The sequence below is a fragment of the Mustela erminea genome, chromosome 17 (assembly GCF_009829155.1).
Source record: "Mustela erminea isolate mMusErm1 chromosome 17, mMusErm1.Pri, whole genome shotgun sequence".
NCBI classification, from domain to species: Eukaryota; Metazoa; Chordata; class Mammalia; order Carnivora; family Mustelidae; genus Mustela; species Mustela erminea.
Genome location: NC_045630.1, coordinates 12,625,970 through 12,640,485, shown reverse-complemented (window position 1 = coordinate 12,640,485; position 14,516 = coordinate 12,625,970). Strand labels below are relative to the sequence as shown.

The following is a 14,516-nucleotide window of genomic DNA, read 5'->3' as shown; positions in this document are numbered from 1 at the left end:
TATGATTGCCATTGTAGTGATAATTAGCACCCTATTACATTGCATAATTATCATTTCTTAATTTTAATGGTTGGAATAATTAAGTTCTAGAGTCTTGGCAAGTTTGATGATCATCATACAATATTGTTGTCCATATTCGCTCTATTACATATTAGATCTCCAGGACTTAATACTCGTAAGTTTGTACCCTTAAACAACATCTCTCTTATCCCCCCACCATCCCAAGTCAGACAGAGAAAGACAAATAGAGCATGATATCACTTACTCATGGAATCTGAAAAGGCCAAAATTATGAAAGCAAAGAGTAAAATAGTGGTTACCAGGGGTTGGGAGCCTGGAGGGCAGAGGACATTAGCAACTTGTTCCGAAAGAGTCTCTCTGACTTAGATGTACTGAGACTAGATTGTAGGGACATAAGGTCAGAAACATAGAAAAACATTTGGGAGGTGACTGTATAATACCATGGTTATCTGAACCCGGTGAAGCAGAGAAAATAGCAGGGAGAAGTGGAAATAGTCTGGATATATTTGAAAGGCAAAGCTGACAGATTTACTGGCAAATTATTCACAGAGTATAAGAGAAAGAAAGGATGATTCAAGGTTTTTGGCTTTAACCAATTTACTTGGAATGGTAAGATTCTGTGAAGCTTATTTCTTGAAGATCAGGAGTTCAGTTCTGACCAAATAAAGTTTACGGTGTCAGACATCCAAGTGGAGGTGTCAAGGAGTTGGAATTTAATGAACAGATCTAGATGAAGTTGTAAACATGAGAGTCATCAGATTATAGGTGGTATTTAAAATCATGAGACTGGATGAGTCACCTAGGGAGAGAGAATAAATGAGAAAATTCAGGGAATGATGAAATGAGAAGTAACTAGCAAAACAGCTCGATAAGAAGCAGCCAGTGAGGTAGGAGACAAGTGGAGATAGTTTTACAGGAAGATGGCTGCAGTCCATCGTGTGAGATACTGCCGTGTATTTGTATTCTCCAGGACATGAGGACTGTAATTCGCCTTTGCATTTAGCAGAATGAAGTCATTGGTGACCTGCATGAGGAGAGTTTTATTGGAGTATTGTGAGTACGAGACTCATGGGAAAAACAGGAGAGAGATCAGAGACAGTAAATACACAAGGAGTTCTGCTTTACGACGTCCGTCAGAGAAAGACAGATATCATTTGATTTCACTCATGTGGAATTCGAGAAACAAAACAAAGGGTCATATGGGGGAAAACAGGGAGAGGCAAACCAGGAAATACTCTTAACTGTAAAGCACAGACTGATAGGGGCGGCTGGGGGCCTCAGCTGTTTCAGCATCTGCCTTTGGTTGAGGTCATGATCTCAGGGTCCTGGGATGGAGCCCCCAGTCAGGCTCCGTGCTCATGCAGGGATTCTGCTTCTCCCTCTTCCTCTGCCTCTTCCCCCCGCCATACCCTGCACTTGTGCTCACTTGCTCCTCTCTCTCTCTCTCACACACAGCTAAATAAATAAAATCTTTGAAAAAAATAAAACTGATGGTTACTAGGGAGAAGGTGAGGGCGGGTTGAATAGGTGATGGGGAGGAAGGGGGGCACTTGCTGTGCCGAGCGCCGGGTGATAGATGGAAGTGCTGAATCACAAAATCAGACACCTGAAACTAATATTAACACTATATGTTAACTAACTGGAACTTAAGTAAAAACTAATAAAAAATAACGGAATTCTTCTTTAATCATGGGAAGAATTTAAAGAAACATAGAAATGCCATTAGACTAGGGGAATAGAGGACTGCCAGAGAGTTAAGGGATTTGAGTGAAGCCATGTATATACATACGGTGCCTGGCATATACATAAAAATGCTTTTTTAAGAGTAGCTCTAATTAAAGGTAACATTATTCTACAGTTTTCCTTGTTGTATACTTTGGCAGATTGTAGGTTTGGGGTAGTGCTATCTTAGTAAAACGAATTGGGGGCTTTCTCTTTCTATGTTCTGGAACGGTGAATAGCTTTGATATAGAAATTTTCTGTCTCCTGAAGATATTGCTTAAAATGTATTATAAGTCCATCTGAACCTGGAACTTTCTCCAGGGATAGTATTTTGAGAATATTTCCAATTACTTACATGGATGTTGCCCTATAAAAGTTTTCCACCTCTTCTTGAACCAGTTTTGATAATATTTTCCACTTAATTCACTTCTCAGGTTCATTAGTATCAATATAGAGAAGCTTTATACTTTTTTTGGTATTTTTGTGTTTGAAATTTTATTTTCATTTTTTTCTTACTGTTTATGTTTATATCTCCATTTTCTTAATTAGACTTTGCAGAAGCATGGCTTTCTTATCTTTTTTAAGTGCTTGAATGCTTATTTTTATTCTTATTTAATAATGAAAGCACTTAAGGCAATTAATTTTCCCCTTAGTGCAGATTGCCCACTTTTCCATAAATTGTCTTCTAGTGCCCTCATTGCCCTTAACTTGAAATGCATTTTTCAAAAATATTTTATTTATTTACCTGAGAGAGACAGAGATAGTGAGAGAGAGCACAAGGGGTAAAGGGGAGAGAAGCAGACTCCCCGCTGAGCAGGCAGCCCGATGAGGGGCTGGATTCCAGGACGCTGGGATCATGACCTGAGCCGAAGGCAGACGCTTAACCAACTGAGCCACCCAGGTGCCCCGAAATGCATTTCTTAATAATCAGATTTATTGTGGTATAATTTATTTTCAGAAACCTTTCTAGGTATACTGGTCAGTGAGTTCTGAAAAATGTCTGTAGTTGTGGAACCACCACCACAAATGAGATACAGGACATTTTCCTCACCCCAAAAGTGAGAAAAATGTCCTATATTCCTTCAGGCTCCTCTGCAGTCCGTCCTTTCCCCAACCCCTAAGAGCCACCAATCCGATTTCTGTCCCTGTAATAGTGCCCTTCTAGAGTGTAAATGAAATCATACAGTGTATAGCCTTTTAGGTCTGACTTTTACTTTGCACAGTTCTTTGATATTCATCCATGTTGTTGCGTTAAGCAGTAATTCATTCCTTTTTTATGCTAAGTGGTATCCCAGTGTATGGACATGCGACAGTTCGTTTATTCATTCACAAGTTGACGGACATTTAGATTTGATACTATAAATCAACCTACTATGGTACAGGTCTTTTGGAGACATTTCTTGGGTCAGTACCTAGGAGTTTTAACTGCTGTGCTGTATGGTAGATAAATGTATTACTCACTTCGTAAGAAACTGCCAAACTGTTTTCCATAATGACTATACCATTTTACGTACTCACTAGCAGTATGTGAGAATTCTAGTTCTCTGTCCTTCCTAGCACTTTGTATTCTATGACTTGTTTCAATAAGTGTATTGTGATATCTCATCATGGTTTTAATTTGCATTTCCTTAATGACTAATGATATTGAGTATCTTATAGGCTTGTCATCTGTATCTCATTAGTGAAGTGCTTATTCTAATCTCTTTTGCATTTTTGGGGGGGGTTGTCTTCTTGTTACTGCGTTCTTTATATATTCTGGATACAAATATTTTTTTGGCTGTGTATTTTTTAAGAATTTCTTACTAGTATGTGCCTTTACTATAGTATCTTCTGGAGAGTGAATTTCTTTTACTTTGATGAGATTTAGTTTTGGTCCCCCCCCCCCCCCAATTTAGGGTGTGTTTTATCTAGGAACTCTTTACAGAACCAAAAGTCACAAGATTTTGCCATGTATTTTCTTCCAGAAGTTTTGTAGTTGTGGTTTCATATTTAACTCTATGTGATCCTTTTTAAGTTGACTGATATATATAGTACAAGGTAGAAATTGAGTTGTATTTAGATAGCCAGTTGTTCCAGCAACATTTGTTGAAAGGACTGTCCTTTCTTCATTGAATTACCGTAACATCTTTGTTGAAAATCATTTGACTGTATCTATGTAAGTCTATTTCTGAGTTATATTGTTTCTTTGATCTGTATGTCTATTTTTTTTTTAAGATTTTATTTATTTATTTGACAGAGAGAGATCACAAGTAGGCAGAGAGGCAGGCAGAGAGAGTGAGGAGGAAGCAGGCTCCCTGCTGAGCAGAGAGTCTGATGCCGGACTCGATCCCAGGACCCTGAGATCATGACCTGAGCTGAAGGCAGTGGCTTAACCCACTGAGCCACCCAGGTGCCCTGTATGTCTATTCTTAAGTGAGTAGCACACAGCCTTTTTTTTTTTTAAAGTAGTCTCTACACTCAGCATGGGGTTCTAACTTATGACCATGAGATCAAGAGTCGTACACTCCTCCAACTGAGCCAGCCAGGTGCCCCAGCAGCACACCATTTTGATAACAACTGTAGCTTTATAGTAAGTCTTAGAATCAGATGATGTAAGTCCTTTTCCTTTGTATTTATCAAAATTATTTTGGATATCCTAGGTCTTTTGCATTTTCATACAAAGCTTAGAATCAGTTTGTCAGCTTCTGCAAAAAAGCTTGCTAGGATTTTGATTGGTATTTGTATCTATAGATCAGTTCAGAAAGAACTGACATCCTAACAGGATTGAGTTTTCTGATCCATGAACATGGTATATCTCTCCATTTATTTAGGTCTTCCTCAGTTTCTCATCAGCAGTTTTTAGTGTTCAGCATACAACTCTTGTACACATTCCATTAGATTTATTCATAAGTATTTCATGGTTTTTAGCAGTATTGTAAATGATTGTTTTTTTAATTTCCAGGAGAGCAATTTTGACCCTGAAGTTAATTTTTTTCTTCTTTACTCATATTGAGATGTAATTGACACACATCCTTGCATAAGTTTAAGAAATACAGCATAATGGTTTGATTTACATTTGTTGTGATATAACTGCTGCAGTAAGCATAAGTTAGCATCTGTCATCTCATATAGGTACAATAAAAAGAAACAAATTTTCTTATGATCAGAACTCTTAATATTTATTCTCTTAACTTTCCCATATATCACACAGCAGTGTTAACTATAGTCACCATTTTGTACATTACATACCTAGTACTTATAACTGGAAATTTCTGTTTTTGAAGTGATTCGTTTTTTGTATTCATGGAATTTTTGTTGTTGCCAAACTTTTATTATTAATTTTTAATTTTAAAGTTTCTTTGTGGCCCATATAGGAACACTTCTTAAAAATACAGTTGACCTTTGAACAACATGTGTTTGAAATCCATGGGTCCACTTATACATGGATTTTTTTTTAATAAATACTATACAATACTGCAAATATATTTTCCCTATGATTTTCTTAGTAACGCTTTCCTTTCTCTAGGTTAATTTATTATAAGTATGTTATACATACTTATAAATATGTGTTAACTAACTGTTTATGTTTAATGGGTAAGGATTTCAGTTAGCAATAGTCTATTAGTAATTAAGTTTGGGGGGAGTCCAAAGTTATATACAGATTTTCAACTATACAGGGAGTTGGCACCCCAACCCCTATGTAATTCAAGGGTTAGCTATCGTTCAAAGGTCAGCTGTAGTTTGAAGAAATTGAAAAGAAGGTATATTTTCTTTATATCACATATGTTATATGTAATATAACATGTAGGTAAATATATACTATATAATGTGTTACATATTATGTGTATGTATTATATTAATATTGTATATTACTAATATTATTTCAATATAAAGTTATGTTGAATCTACTTTATTGATGATAGTACTCACATATGCTGTCTTAAATTAGTTTTTTTCTATTTTTGATCTGTGAGGTTTTGATGTTTATTAACATCTCCTACCAGTTTGTATTTAGCCATTTTAATTTAGAAATTTTAATACTCTCTTTTTCACAAATAGAACTCTTACTAATATGAAGGAATCCTCTCTTCCTGTTTTAAGGTTTTTGCCTCAGATTCTTTATGTATCATTAACATTGTTACATGTTTATTTTTGTTTGCAAGTATTTATTAGGTCTGCCGATTTTATTATCCTTAACCTTTCTCTGTCATTTAGGTTTCATCCTTATAAATAGCATCCAGTTAGAGTTAACCTCCTTAGACTTAATCTGAGTCTTTTTAAATAGTTAACATAGCTTATTTGCATTTACTGATATACCTGATGGTTCTTACTTCTTCCTCCATTAACTTTGTGCTGTTTTTATACATTCTTTGTGTTTCCTTTCTTCCATTACTTCCCTTTGTTACCTTGATTGTTTTCTTTATTCTTTTACTCTCTGGTAAATTAAAAAAAATTTACATGCTAATTAAACTTTTGTTTTTACTTTACCTTTCTCTATACTCAGTGTATATTAATCTAGGAGCTTGAGTATCTCTATTAAGCCTGAATAGTGTGGCCCTTGAAATGTCACAAATGTTAGTAGATCTGAACCTCCTCTTTTCTTCTGCCCTTCACTCTTTTCTCCCCTTATATCTTATTAAAATAATCTACAATTTAATGATCAATTGTCTTTTTTTATTTTTAGTGCTATGCAGTGGTTTCTTTTTTGTGATAAATTTTTTCATAATATATGCACTGAACTTCGTAACCACATTAACGGTGACTTAAATGTTAAATGTTCTTTTGATTTCACAGCTTACTAGTATTTCTTTTTTTTTTCTTTTAAGATTTTGTTTTTATTTGACAAATAAAGATCACAAGTAGGGAGAGAGACAGGCAGAGAGAGAGGGGGAAACGGGCTCCCTGCCTAGCAGAGAGCCCGATGCGGGGCTCCATCCCAGGACCCTGAGATCATGACCTGAGCCGAAGGCAGAGGCTTAACCCACTGAGCCACCCTTACTAATATTTCTTCATTAAACCACATCTTCTCTTGAGTTTTTTATTCTGATTTATCTTTTCTGTAACTTTTTTCCTTGGGTTAATTCTAATTGAAAAAAAAAGATTTTTTAATATTTGTCTCTCTCACAAAGAATTTTTTTGTGTACCTGTAACCTGAGCATATTGATCTTATTTAAATAGATGTGGTCAAATAATCATTACTTCAGAACCTAGATATATTTTTGAAAATATTGAAATAGAGCAGAGGAAAACAGTGCTAATGATAAAACCTTAACAAGATAATAGTTTTTTTATTTCAAATTTGAATTCAACTCACAGTTACCAAGAGTAATTATTTTTCTTCTAAAGTTCCTTCCTTCTTCCTTCCTTCCTCTCAGCCAATCTTACCCACCGCTAATTGATCTTTGAGTTTTGGTGTTTCAAGAGTAATAGTGTCTTTTTCATTGCTACTTTTACGGTGTTTTGGTAGGCATTATAATTTCCATGTGGAATTATACCTTCTAGATTTAAAGAAAATACTTTGATTCAGAATGTTAAAAACCCAAAATGAAGGCCTAATATAGTACATTATTATTAAAGTAGTCAAAAACAGAATAACTTCAAAGGAACAAAAATATTTTCTCATGTATTTATAGTTTTGTTTGGATTTTTTTATGCCTTACATAAATATGCATTTCAGTTGGTGATAATTTATATCAATAGTTTATATTATTCTGATGTTGTAGTCTTATCTGAAGAAGTTGATTTATGCAACCTGTCTATTCCAAAGTGAAAGATTATCTGCTCTGGATATTTTCAAAGACATAATTTTATTTTTGGCTTTGTATCTCCAGAGAGTTCTGTTTTGTACCTTACCTAAGACTAGGAGGAATGACAAGTGAAGCCTAAGAATTAGTTCTTTTAATCACGTTTTTCTTTGTGGGTTAGTACAATGGAAACAGAAAATTTAGGGGGGTTATATTTCTGACAGAGTACTTTTAAACATAACATTTTTCTGTACCTTAAAGATTATAAGCTTTTTGCTATGCTTTTCTAGAACGCATCCCTGGTGGCCAGTCCATTCTAGGGTAGAGGAGAAGCCCCTATTTAGGAACTGACCCAGAAAACAGTAATTCAGGACAGAGCTTCAGTTGAACAGTGAGGTAAGCCAGCCTGGAGAGAGAAATGCAGACCAAATAGTCAGTGAGAAAGAACATGGTAGTGAGTGAGAAAGGGGGCTGTATTTGGAGAGTTAGATTTTCCCTTTTTATGAATATAAAAAGTGGACCTGGTAAGACAGTTTTGTAATAGATCATGTCCTTGGAACAGAAATGAGCCACATTTCCTCATTGAAACAGGATTGACATGCTATCTCTGGGGAACTTTGTGATGTGCTCTGTTAAGCTAACTGATATGAATTAACAAACCTTGAAATCAGTATGTATTTACTGAGAACATTTTAGGTACCCAATACTGCTGAGTGACAAGAAATTAGAAGATAACATGGTAAATGATTTTATCAAAAATTTCTCTAACAACTTTCTCTCAATTTTTTAAATGGTAAAATTCTTTTTGCTTTTTAAAAATTATTAATACTGTTATCATAAATGTCTCACGTACGCTTTCTCGATTATCCCAAAAGGTTAAATATCTCTTAATATACAGAACACTCTATGACATAATTTTGAATACTTACAAATACAAGACATAGTCCTTAACTTCTGGGGCTGTTTGGCTGAGGATTTTTTCCTAAATATAAGCTAATTAACAGCATAAGGCAGGATAATTTCAGCAGTAAGACATAGGTAAATGGAAATGGCTTAAGTATTTGAATAAATAAATAAGACTATGATATTACTTAAACACAATCACTCTTTTAAAAACTGCTTTCTTTTGCACTTCAAAACCAGCCTCTGTGTCTGCATTTCTTTCTTTGTCCTTCACTCTTTCTTTAATACACTGGCCTTTAGATCTGTTCCGTTACTTTTGCTTAGGCATTTCACACGACACCAGTGTTCTTAGTGCTAAATCCAGAGGCTTGTCTGCCATTGTCATCTTTCCTTTTAGTGTGCTTGTACTGTAAGCCTTACCCATTCTCTGGTTTCTTTGCACTAAACGGTCCTCTCTCATTTCTTCCACTGCCAGAACTGCATCCTGTCTTGACTCCCCATGGCCCCTTCTCTTCAAAATTGCGTCTTTGAGTTGAGTCTAGGTGCTTCCGCCCATTTACTCTCTGCCGCTCTGACGCCGTCCCTCCCATCAGTGTGGGCGTTCTCCAGCAATCTGGTCCTTCTCCCTGCGCTTCTGAACTGCTCTTCCGTGTAGTAGCTTGTGGGGCTTGCAAAGCCCTTTGACTCTCAGGAGCTTTTCCACTTGTACTTTATTTTAAAAGTATTTTTTGTGCCCACATGTCCATGTGTCAGAATTCAAAAGCTGCAAAAAGATATATATCATCAGGTATTTCCCACTTACTTTTCTGCCATCCACTTACTCCTTTGCCCAGTGGCAAACCAATGCCTAATTTCTTACACGTTTTTCCAGAGATGTTTTATATGAAAACAACAGTTCTGCAGGGTGTCTGGGTAGCTTAGCCGGTTAAGTGTCCGTCCAGCTTGTGATTTCCGCTCAGGTCATGATCTCTTGGGTCACGCACTTAAACCGTGTCAGGCTTCGCACTTAGTGGGAGTCTGCTTAAGGTTCTCTTCCCTCTGTCTCTCTACCCACTCACACACTTTCTCTCTCAAATAAATAAACCTTTAAAAAAAAAAAGAAAAGAAAGAAAGAAAACAATTCTGTATAAATCTTTACCCCCATTTTATATAGACAAAGAAGTTGAGACTCAGGGAATTCAGTCATCGGCATTGGCTCAGATCACAGAGATGGTCCATGGCAGAGCCAGAATTCTGATGTGAGTCTTCCAGTTCAAAATCTCTTACATGTCAGATTCCAAATGCCTGGTAGATATTTCTTCTCGGATTTCATATTTTTTCCTATTTCTTTCCTTCCTCTGAAATTAGCTTATCCCCATAATTCTCAGTCTTCATAAATGGAATCAACATTCTCTGGTCATCAGGTTTGAAATTTTGTAATAGCCACTGAGTCCTTCTTGTTGATTCCCTCATAGGTCGTTAGTTTCAAAATGCCTCTCATGTTCACCCTCTACTCTCCATGCTGAGCCTTCAACTGTAGTTCAGGCCATTGTCCATCAACGCCTGCCTGGATTACTGCCCTGGGCTGTAGGTAGGCTACTTGGCCCTCACCTGTTTATCTTCCCTCACGCTTTCAGTAATGTTATTCCTCTCTAGTGGCGTCCTTTTTCCTTTCCCATTAAGCTTAAATTACTCTGCCTAACTTCTAGGGTCATCTTTAATTTGGCCTAATCTTCCCTATTCAGTGTTTCTCTCTCTTAGCCTTCATCCCTTTTGGACATATCTCTTGTTAGGCCACAAGTAAATACTCCATATTCTGGGGTGTTAATTTAGCGGGGCAGTTATGTGACCATTTATATGACATGTCCCAAGAGTAGATGTGCAGGATAAGGCAAGAGTCACCGGAGCACAGATCCATAGTTGTCGTTACTGAAAGAAACATGAGCATCTTGTTTCTGGTAATTCTTCAGACCGCATTAGTCAGGAGTAGAGTGGATGATCCGAAATGGGGGAGAAGAGACAGTACATTCACTTACATACAAAATAGATTGCCCTTCTCTGTTATTTTAAAAAAAAAAAAACATATAATATTTGTATCTCTACATGAAACAAAGTATAGTGGATGTTCTGCTTGTGTGGACTGAATAGTACATAATTTCCAGTGGGCTTAATAAAAAAAAATTAGTCATGAGGGACGCCTGGGTGGCTCAGTCAGTTAGGCATCTGCCTTTGGCATCCTGGGATCGAGTCCTATATCAGACTTCTACTCGGCAGGGAGCCTGCTTCTCCCTCTGCCTGCCACTCCCTCTGTGCTTGTTCTCTCACTTTCTCTCTCTCACTCTCTCTCTGGAAATAAATTTTTTAAAAAAGCAAAGCACATTTTAAAAAAAAATCAGTCATGATGACTTTTTTAAAAATAGACTTTATTCTTCAGAATGGGTGTAGATTTACAGAAAAATAGAAAGGATGGTACAGAGGGTTGCTGCACATCCCACACCCAATTTCTCCTGTCGTTGGCCTTTGACATTAGTGTAGCAACATGTGTTAAAATTAATAAACCAGTGGTGGTACATCATTATTATTAACCAAAGTTCATCTTTTGTTCTGGTTGCTTTAGTTTTTTACTTAGGGTCCTTTTTCGATTCCAGGATCCCATCTAGGAAACTGCATTATATTTCGCTAACAAGTCTCCTGATAGTCTTCTTGGCTATGGCAGTTTGACTGTAGTTTTTTATTATGGGCAAAAAGATGGATTTTTTCTAAAAGCTGGAACACTTAAAACAAGTGGACAGTGTTAAGGTGTTTCAACTTCTGTGTTCCCTTTTCTTCTGTTTTCCAGGCGCTCTGTGAATGTGCCCTCCAGACTCCTTATGACAGCCTGAAACTCGGGATGCTGTCTGTCCTTTCCACACTGTCAGGGACCATTGCCATCAAACATTACTTCAGCATAGCTTCAGGTAAGGAGAAGAAAGGAGAGGACATATGGGTAATGTGCTTTTCTCCTGTTGATGGTTCTGGTGGTTTCTTCTGTAAAGCCTTAGAATCCAGAACAGTTTCAGTCTTGTACTCTGTTTATATGCCAGTGACTTATCTGCGAATGATTTCTTCACTAATGCCTGTGGTCATAACATTTTGCATCCTCGATCACAATTCAAGGGTATTTTCTTTTCTAGATTTGCCCTGTTTTGAATTATATGTACATGAGACAATATTTTCGAGGCTACTTAATGTAGCTTGTTTGCTTTGGTATGTCTCTGAGTCAAAGTGCCCTTTGGATTTAAGTACATTTCAAAGGCCAGATGGTGGCGAATTTTAAAAGCAAATGTCACAAGCCTTCTTTTAGGTGTATGTTATCCCTTTGGAAAACGATTAAAATAAAACTTTACCCCAGTTCGATAACACTTTCCTGGTTGCCCGTTACGGATGGGTTAGCTTCCAAGTGCCTTTATTACACTTGATCTTGGCCAAAAGGCCGAGAAGCGATCAAAGTGCCTTTGTTAATGTCCAGCGAGGAGCTTGCCTACCTAACAGACACGGCTGAAGTGTTCTGTTTTGTTTTAATGTGGGTTTTGTGGGATCTCTATTGCTTCCTGTTTTAGTCCATTAATTTGAATTGAGGTAGTTAAACAACTGCAGTGTCCCTTTGTCCTTTTTATGGCTTCACAGCATGTGAGCTTGCTGGGTAAAGGGAATTCCCTCTCTCTGTATAAGGCCTGATAGGAAGATGAAAAGACCCAGTACTCTGCCAGGCCTCCCTGCCAGCGAGGGTGCCACGTGTGGCCTGGACTCAGCTGCCATGTCATACCACAGGCTGAACTGAGAGCCAGTAATGATAAGAAGTAGGGAAGTGGGAGACTTCGTTCTAGTGCTAGAGCAGTGACTGGGGCCGCACGTTTCCGCGGCCTCCTGTAGCGGTGGGCATCTGCTCTGTCACGGAACCTCTGGCAGTGACATGGCGGAATCAGTACAGTGGTGGTAGTGCCTTCACTGAACTAGTTCTGTGCGTGGTTTGGGCTGTGATCTCGGTCGCTTTTCCTGTCATTTTCTGAACTTAGTTTTCTAGCCTTTCCAGTAATTCTGTGAGGTATTTCTGTGTCATTTATCTACTGCTTTGCAATAAGTCACCTCAAAACTTAGTGGCTTAAGGGACACATCAGTGGCTCAGTCGGTTAAGCATCTGTCTTCAGCTCCTGTCATGATCCCAGGGTCCTGGGACTGAGTCCCACATCAGGCTTCTTGCTCAGAAGAGAGCCTGCTGCTCCCTCTCCCTCTGCCACTCCCCCACTTGTGCGCTTTCTCTCTAACAAATAAATAAATAAACTATTAAAAAAACAAAACCAAACTTAGTGCCTTAAAACCATCACCGTTATATTTGCTCTGATTCTGCATATCAGCAATTTTGACTGATCTCAGCTGGGTCCTTCTCCCAATCTCACGTGGGCTTTTACTTGTAAGACTGCAGTCATCTGGAACCTTGACCATTCTGGATGGTCTAGGGGGTCTCATTCACCAGCTGGAGGTTGGAAGTCTTCCAGCAGAGCAGCTTGGTTCTCCTCCTCCTGACTCAGCAGGCTGGCTTGGCCTTGTTTATGTCATGGTCTCAGGATTCTAGCAGCAGTCAAACGAAGGCAAGCCACCAGCGGCCCATGAGCACTTCTTAGTCTTTTGCTTGCACATTTCTTAATGTCTCAATAGCCAGAGCAAGTGACATGGCCAAGCCCAGCTAAGTGGGGACATAAACACCTCTTGAGGCAAGGAATGAGAAAATCGCACTGCAAAGGGGCATGCCTGCAAGGCACGGGGTGTATTATCACAGCCCTTTTATCAACAGTCTATCATATACCCATTGTACTTTTGAAGAATTCTGCGTAAATCTCAGTCTCATTTTCTCAGCTTATAGTTACTGTCCTTCACTGATGTCCTACTTTAAAAGAAGCTGCAGGAGTATTAATTATATCTTATAATTTATAAGTGTCTTCCCAAGGAAAGTCTCACTGCTTCTGTACAAGTAGCCTTTCAAGTAAAGCACATTGAAAGTTTATAAGTATTAACATTCAGGCTTACGGGGTGCCTGGGTGGCTCAGTGGGTTAAAGTCTCTGCCTTCGGCTCGGGTCATGATCTCAGGGTCCTGGGATGGAGTTCCGCATCGGGCTCTCTGCTCCGCAGGGAGCCTGCTTCCTCCCCTCTCTCTCTCTGCCTGCCTTTCTGCCTACTTGTGATATCTCTCTCTCTGTCAAAAAAATAAAATCTTTAAAAAAAAAAAAATTGAGGCTTACAAAGTTTCAACGATATGTCCAAAGTCACATGCTTACTTACATGCCTTAGTCTAGACCTGAACCCAAAGGTTCTAACCCAGTGTTCTTTTTTATACTAAACGGGCCTAGAAGCAGAATGACTTTCTTTTTCTTTATTTTCTAATTCCAGAGTCATTTGCAAGCCTTTGTCAGGTTGTAATATTCAAGCACTCTTGAAGCTTTGTCCTTTTATTGAATTTTAAATTTTATTAAATTGCAGTTTGTATATGGAATTAAGCAAAAAGCTTAAATAACCAGACTAGGTAATGTTCACAAGAAATGAAAGTCAAGGATTTTCCAAAATTAGATTTTCCCTTAGGCAAAAGTATGTTTTCATTGATTTGATTTTTTCAATATAAGCAAGATCATTTATAAGACAAACTTAAATTTAGTGTCTAAATTATCTCCAACAAATGTCTCTTAAGCATATAAGTTGTTCAGTATTACACATACCTTAGAAAAATGCCCTTCCCCCAAAAACCCCACTAAAATACTTTACCAGTCCGTCAGATTGGCACATTCAGAAGTTTGATAACATGCTTTTTTGACAGTGGTAGGTGAACAGCCATTCATTCATTGTTGGTGGGGTTGTGAATTATTAAATGTCTGCATAGGTGATTTGGAAGTATTCATCAAAATTACCAATGACCCAGAAATTCCAGTTCTAGGAGTTGAACCTACTAGTATAGTCACACACTTGAGAAATGACAGAGGTATAAGGTTATTCATAGCATCATAGTATGTAATATCGAAACATTGTCCATCAGCAGAGATGTAGTAGAATAAAAAGAAATCCATCAATAGGGATCTCATTAAAGAAATTATGATATACAACCTACAATAGAAGTCAGTATAATTTATTAAAGAATATAC

General features: G+C 37.7%; 1 protein-coding gene across 2 annotated transcripts in view; it reads left to right on the top strand.

Annotated features, from left to right (window-relative positions):
* The window catches only part of INTS7 (integrator complex subunit 7), a 92,286-nt gene that overhangs the window by 38,099 nt on the left and 39,671 nt on the right, over positions 1–14,516 (top strand). For both annotated transcript variants that reach the window (XM_032319138.1, XM_032319139.1), the window contains one exon: positions 11,188–11,305. In XM_032319138.1, coding sequence (XP_032175029.1) covers positions 11,188–11,305 — 118 coding nt within the window. The remainder of the gene's footprint in view (positions 1–11,187; positions 11,306–14,516) is intronic.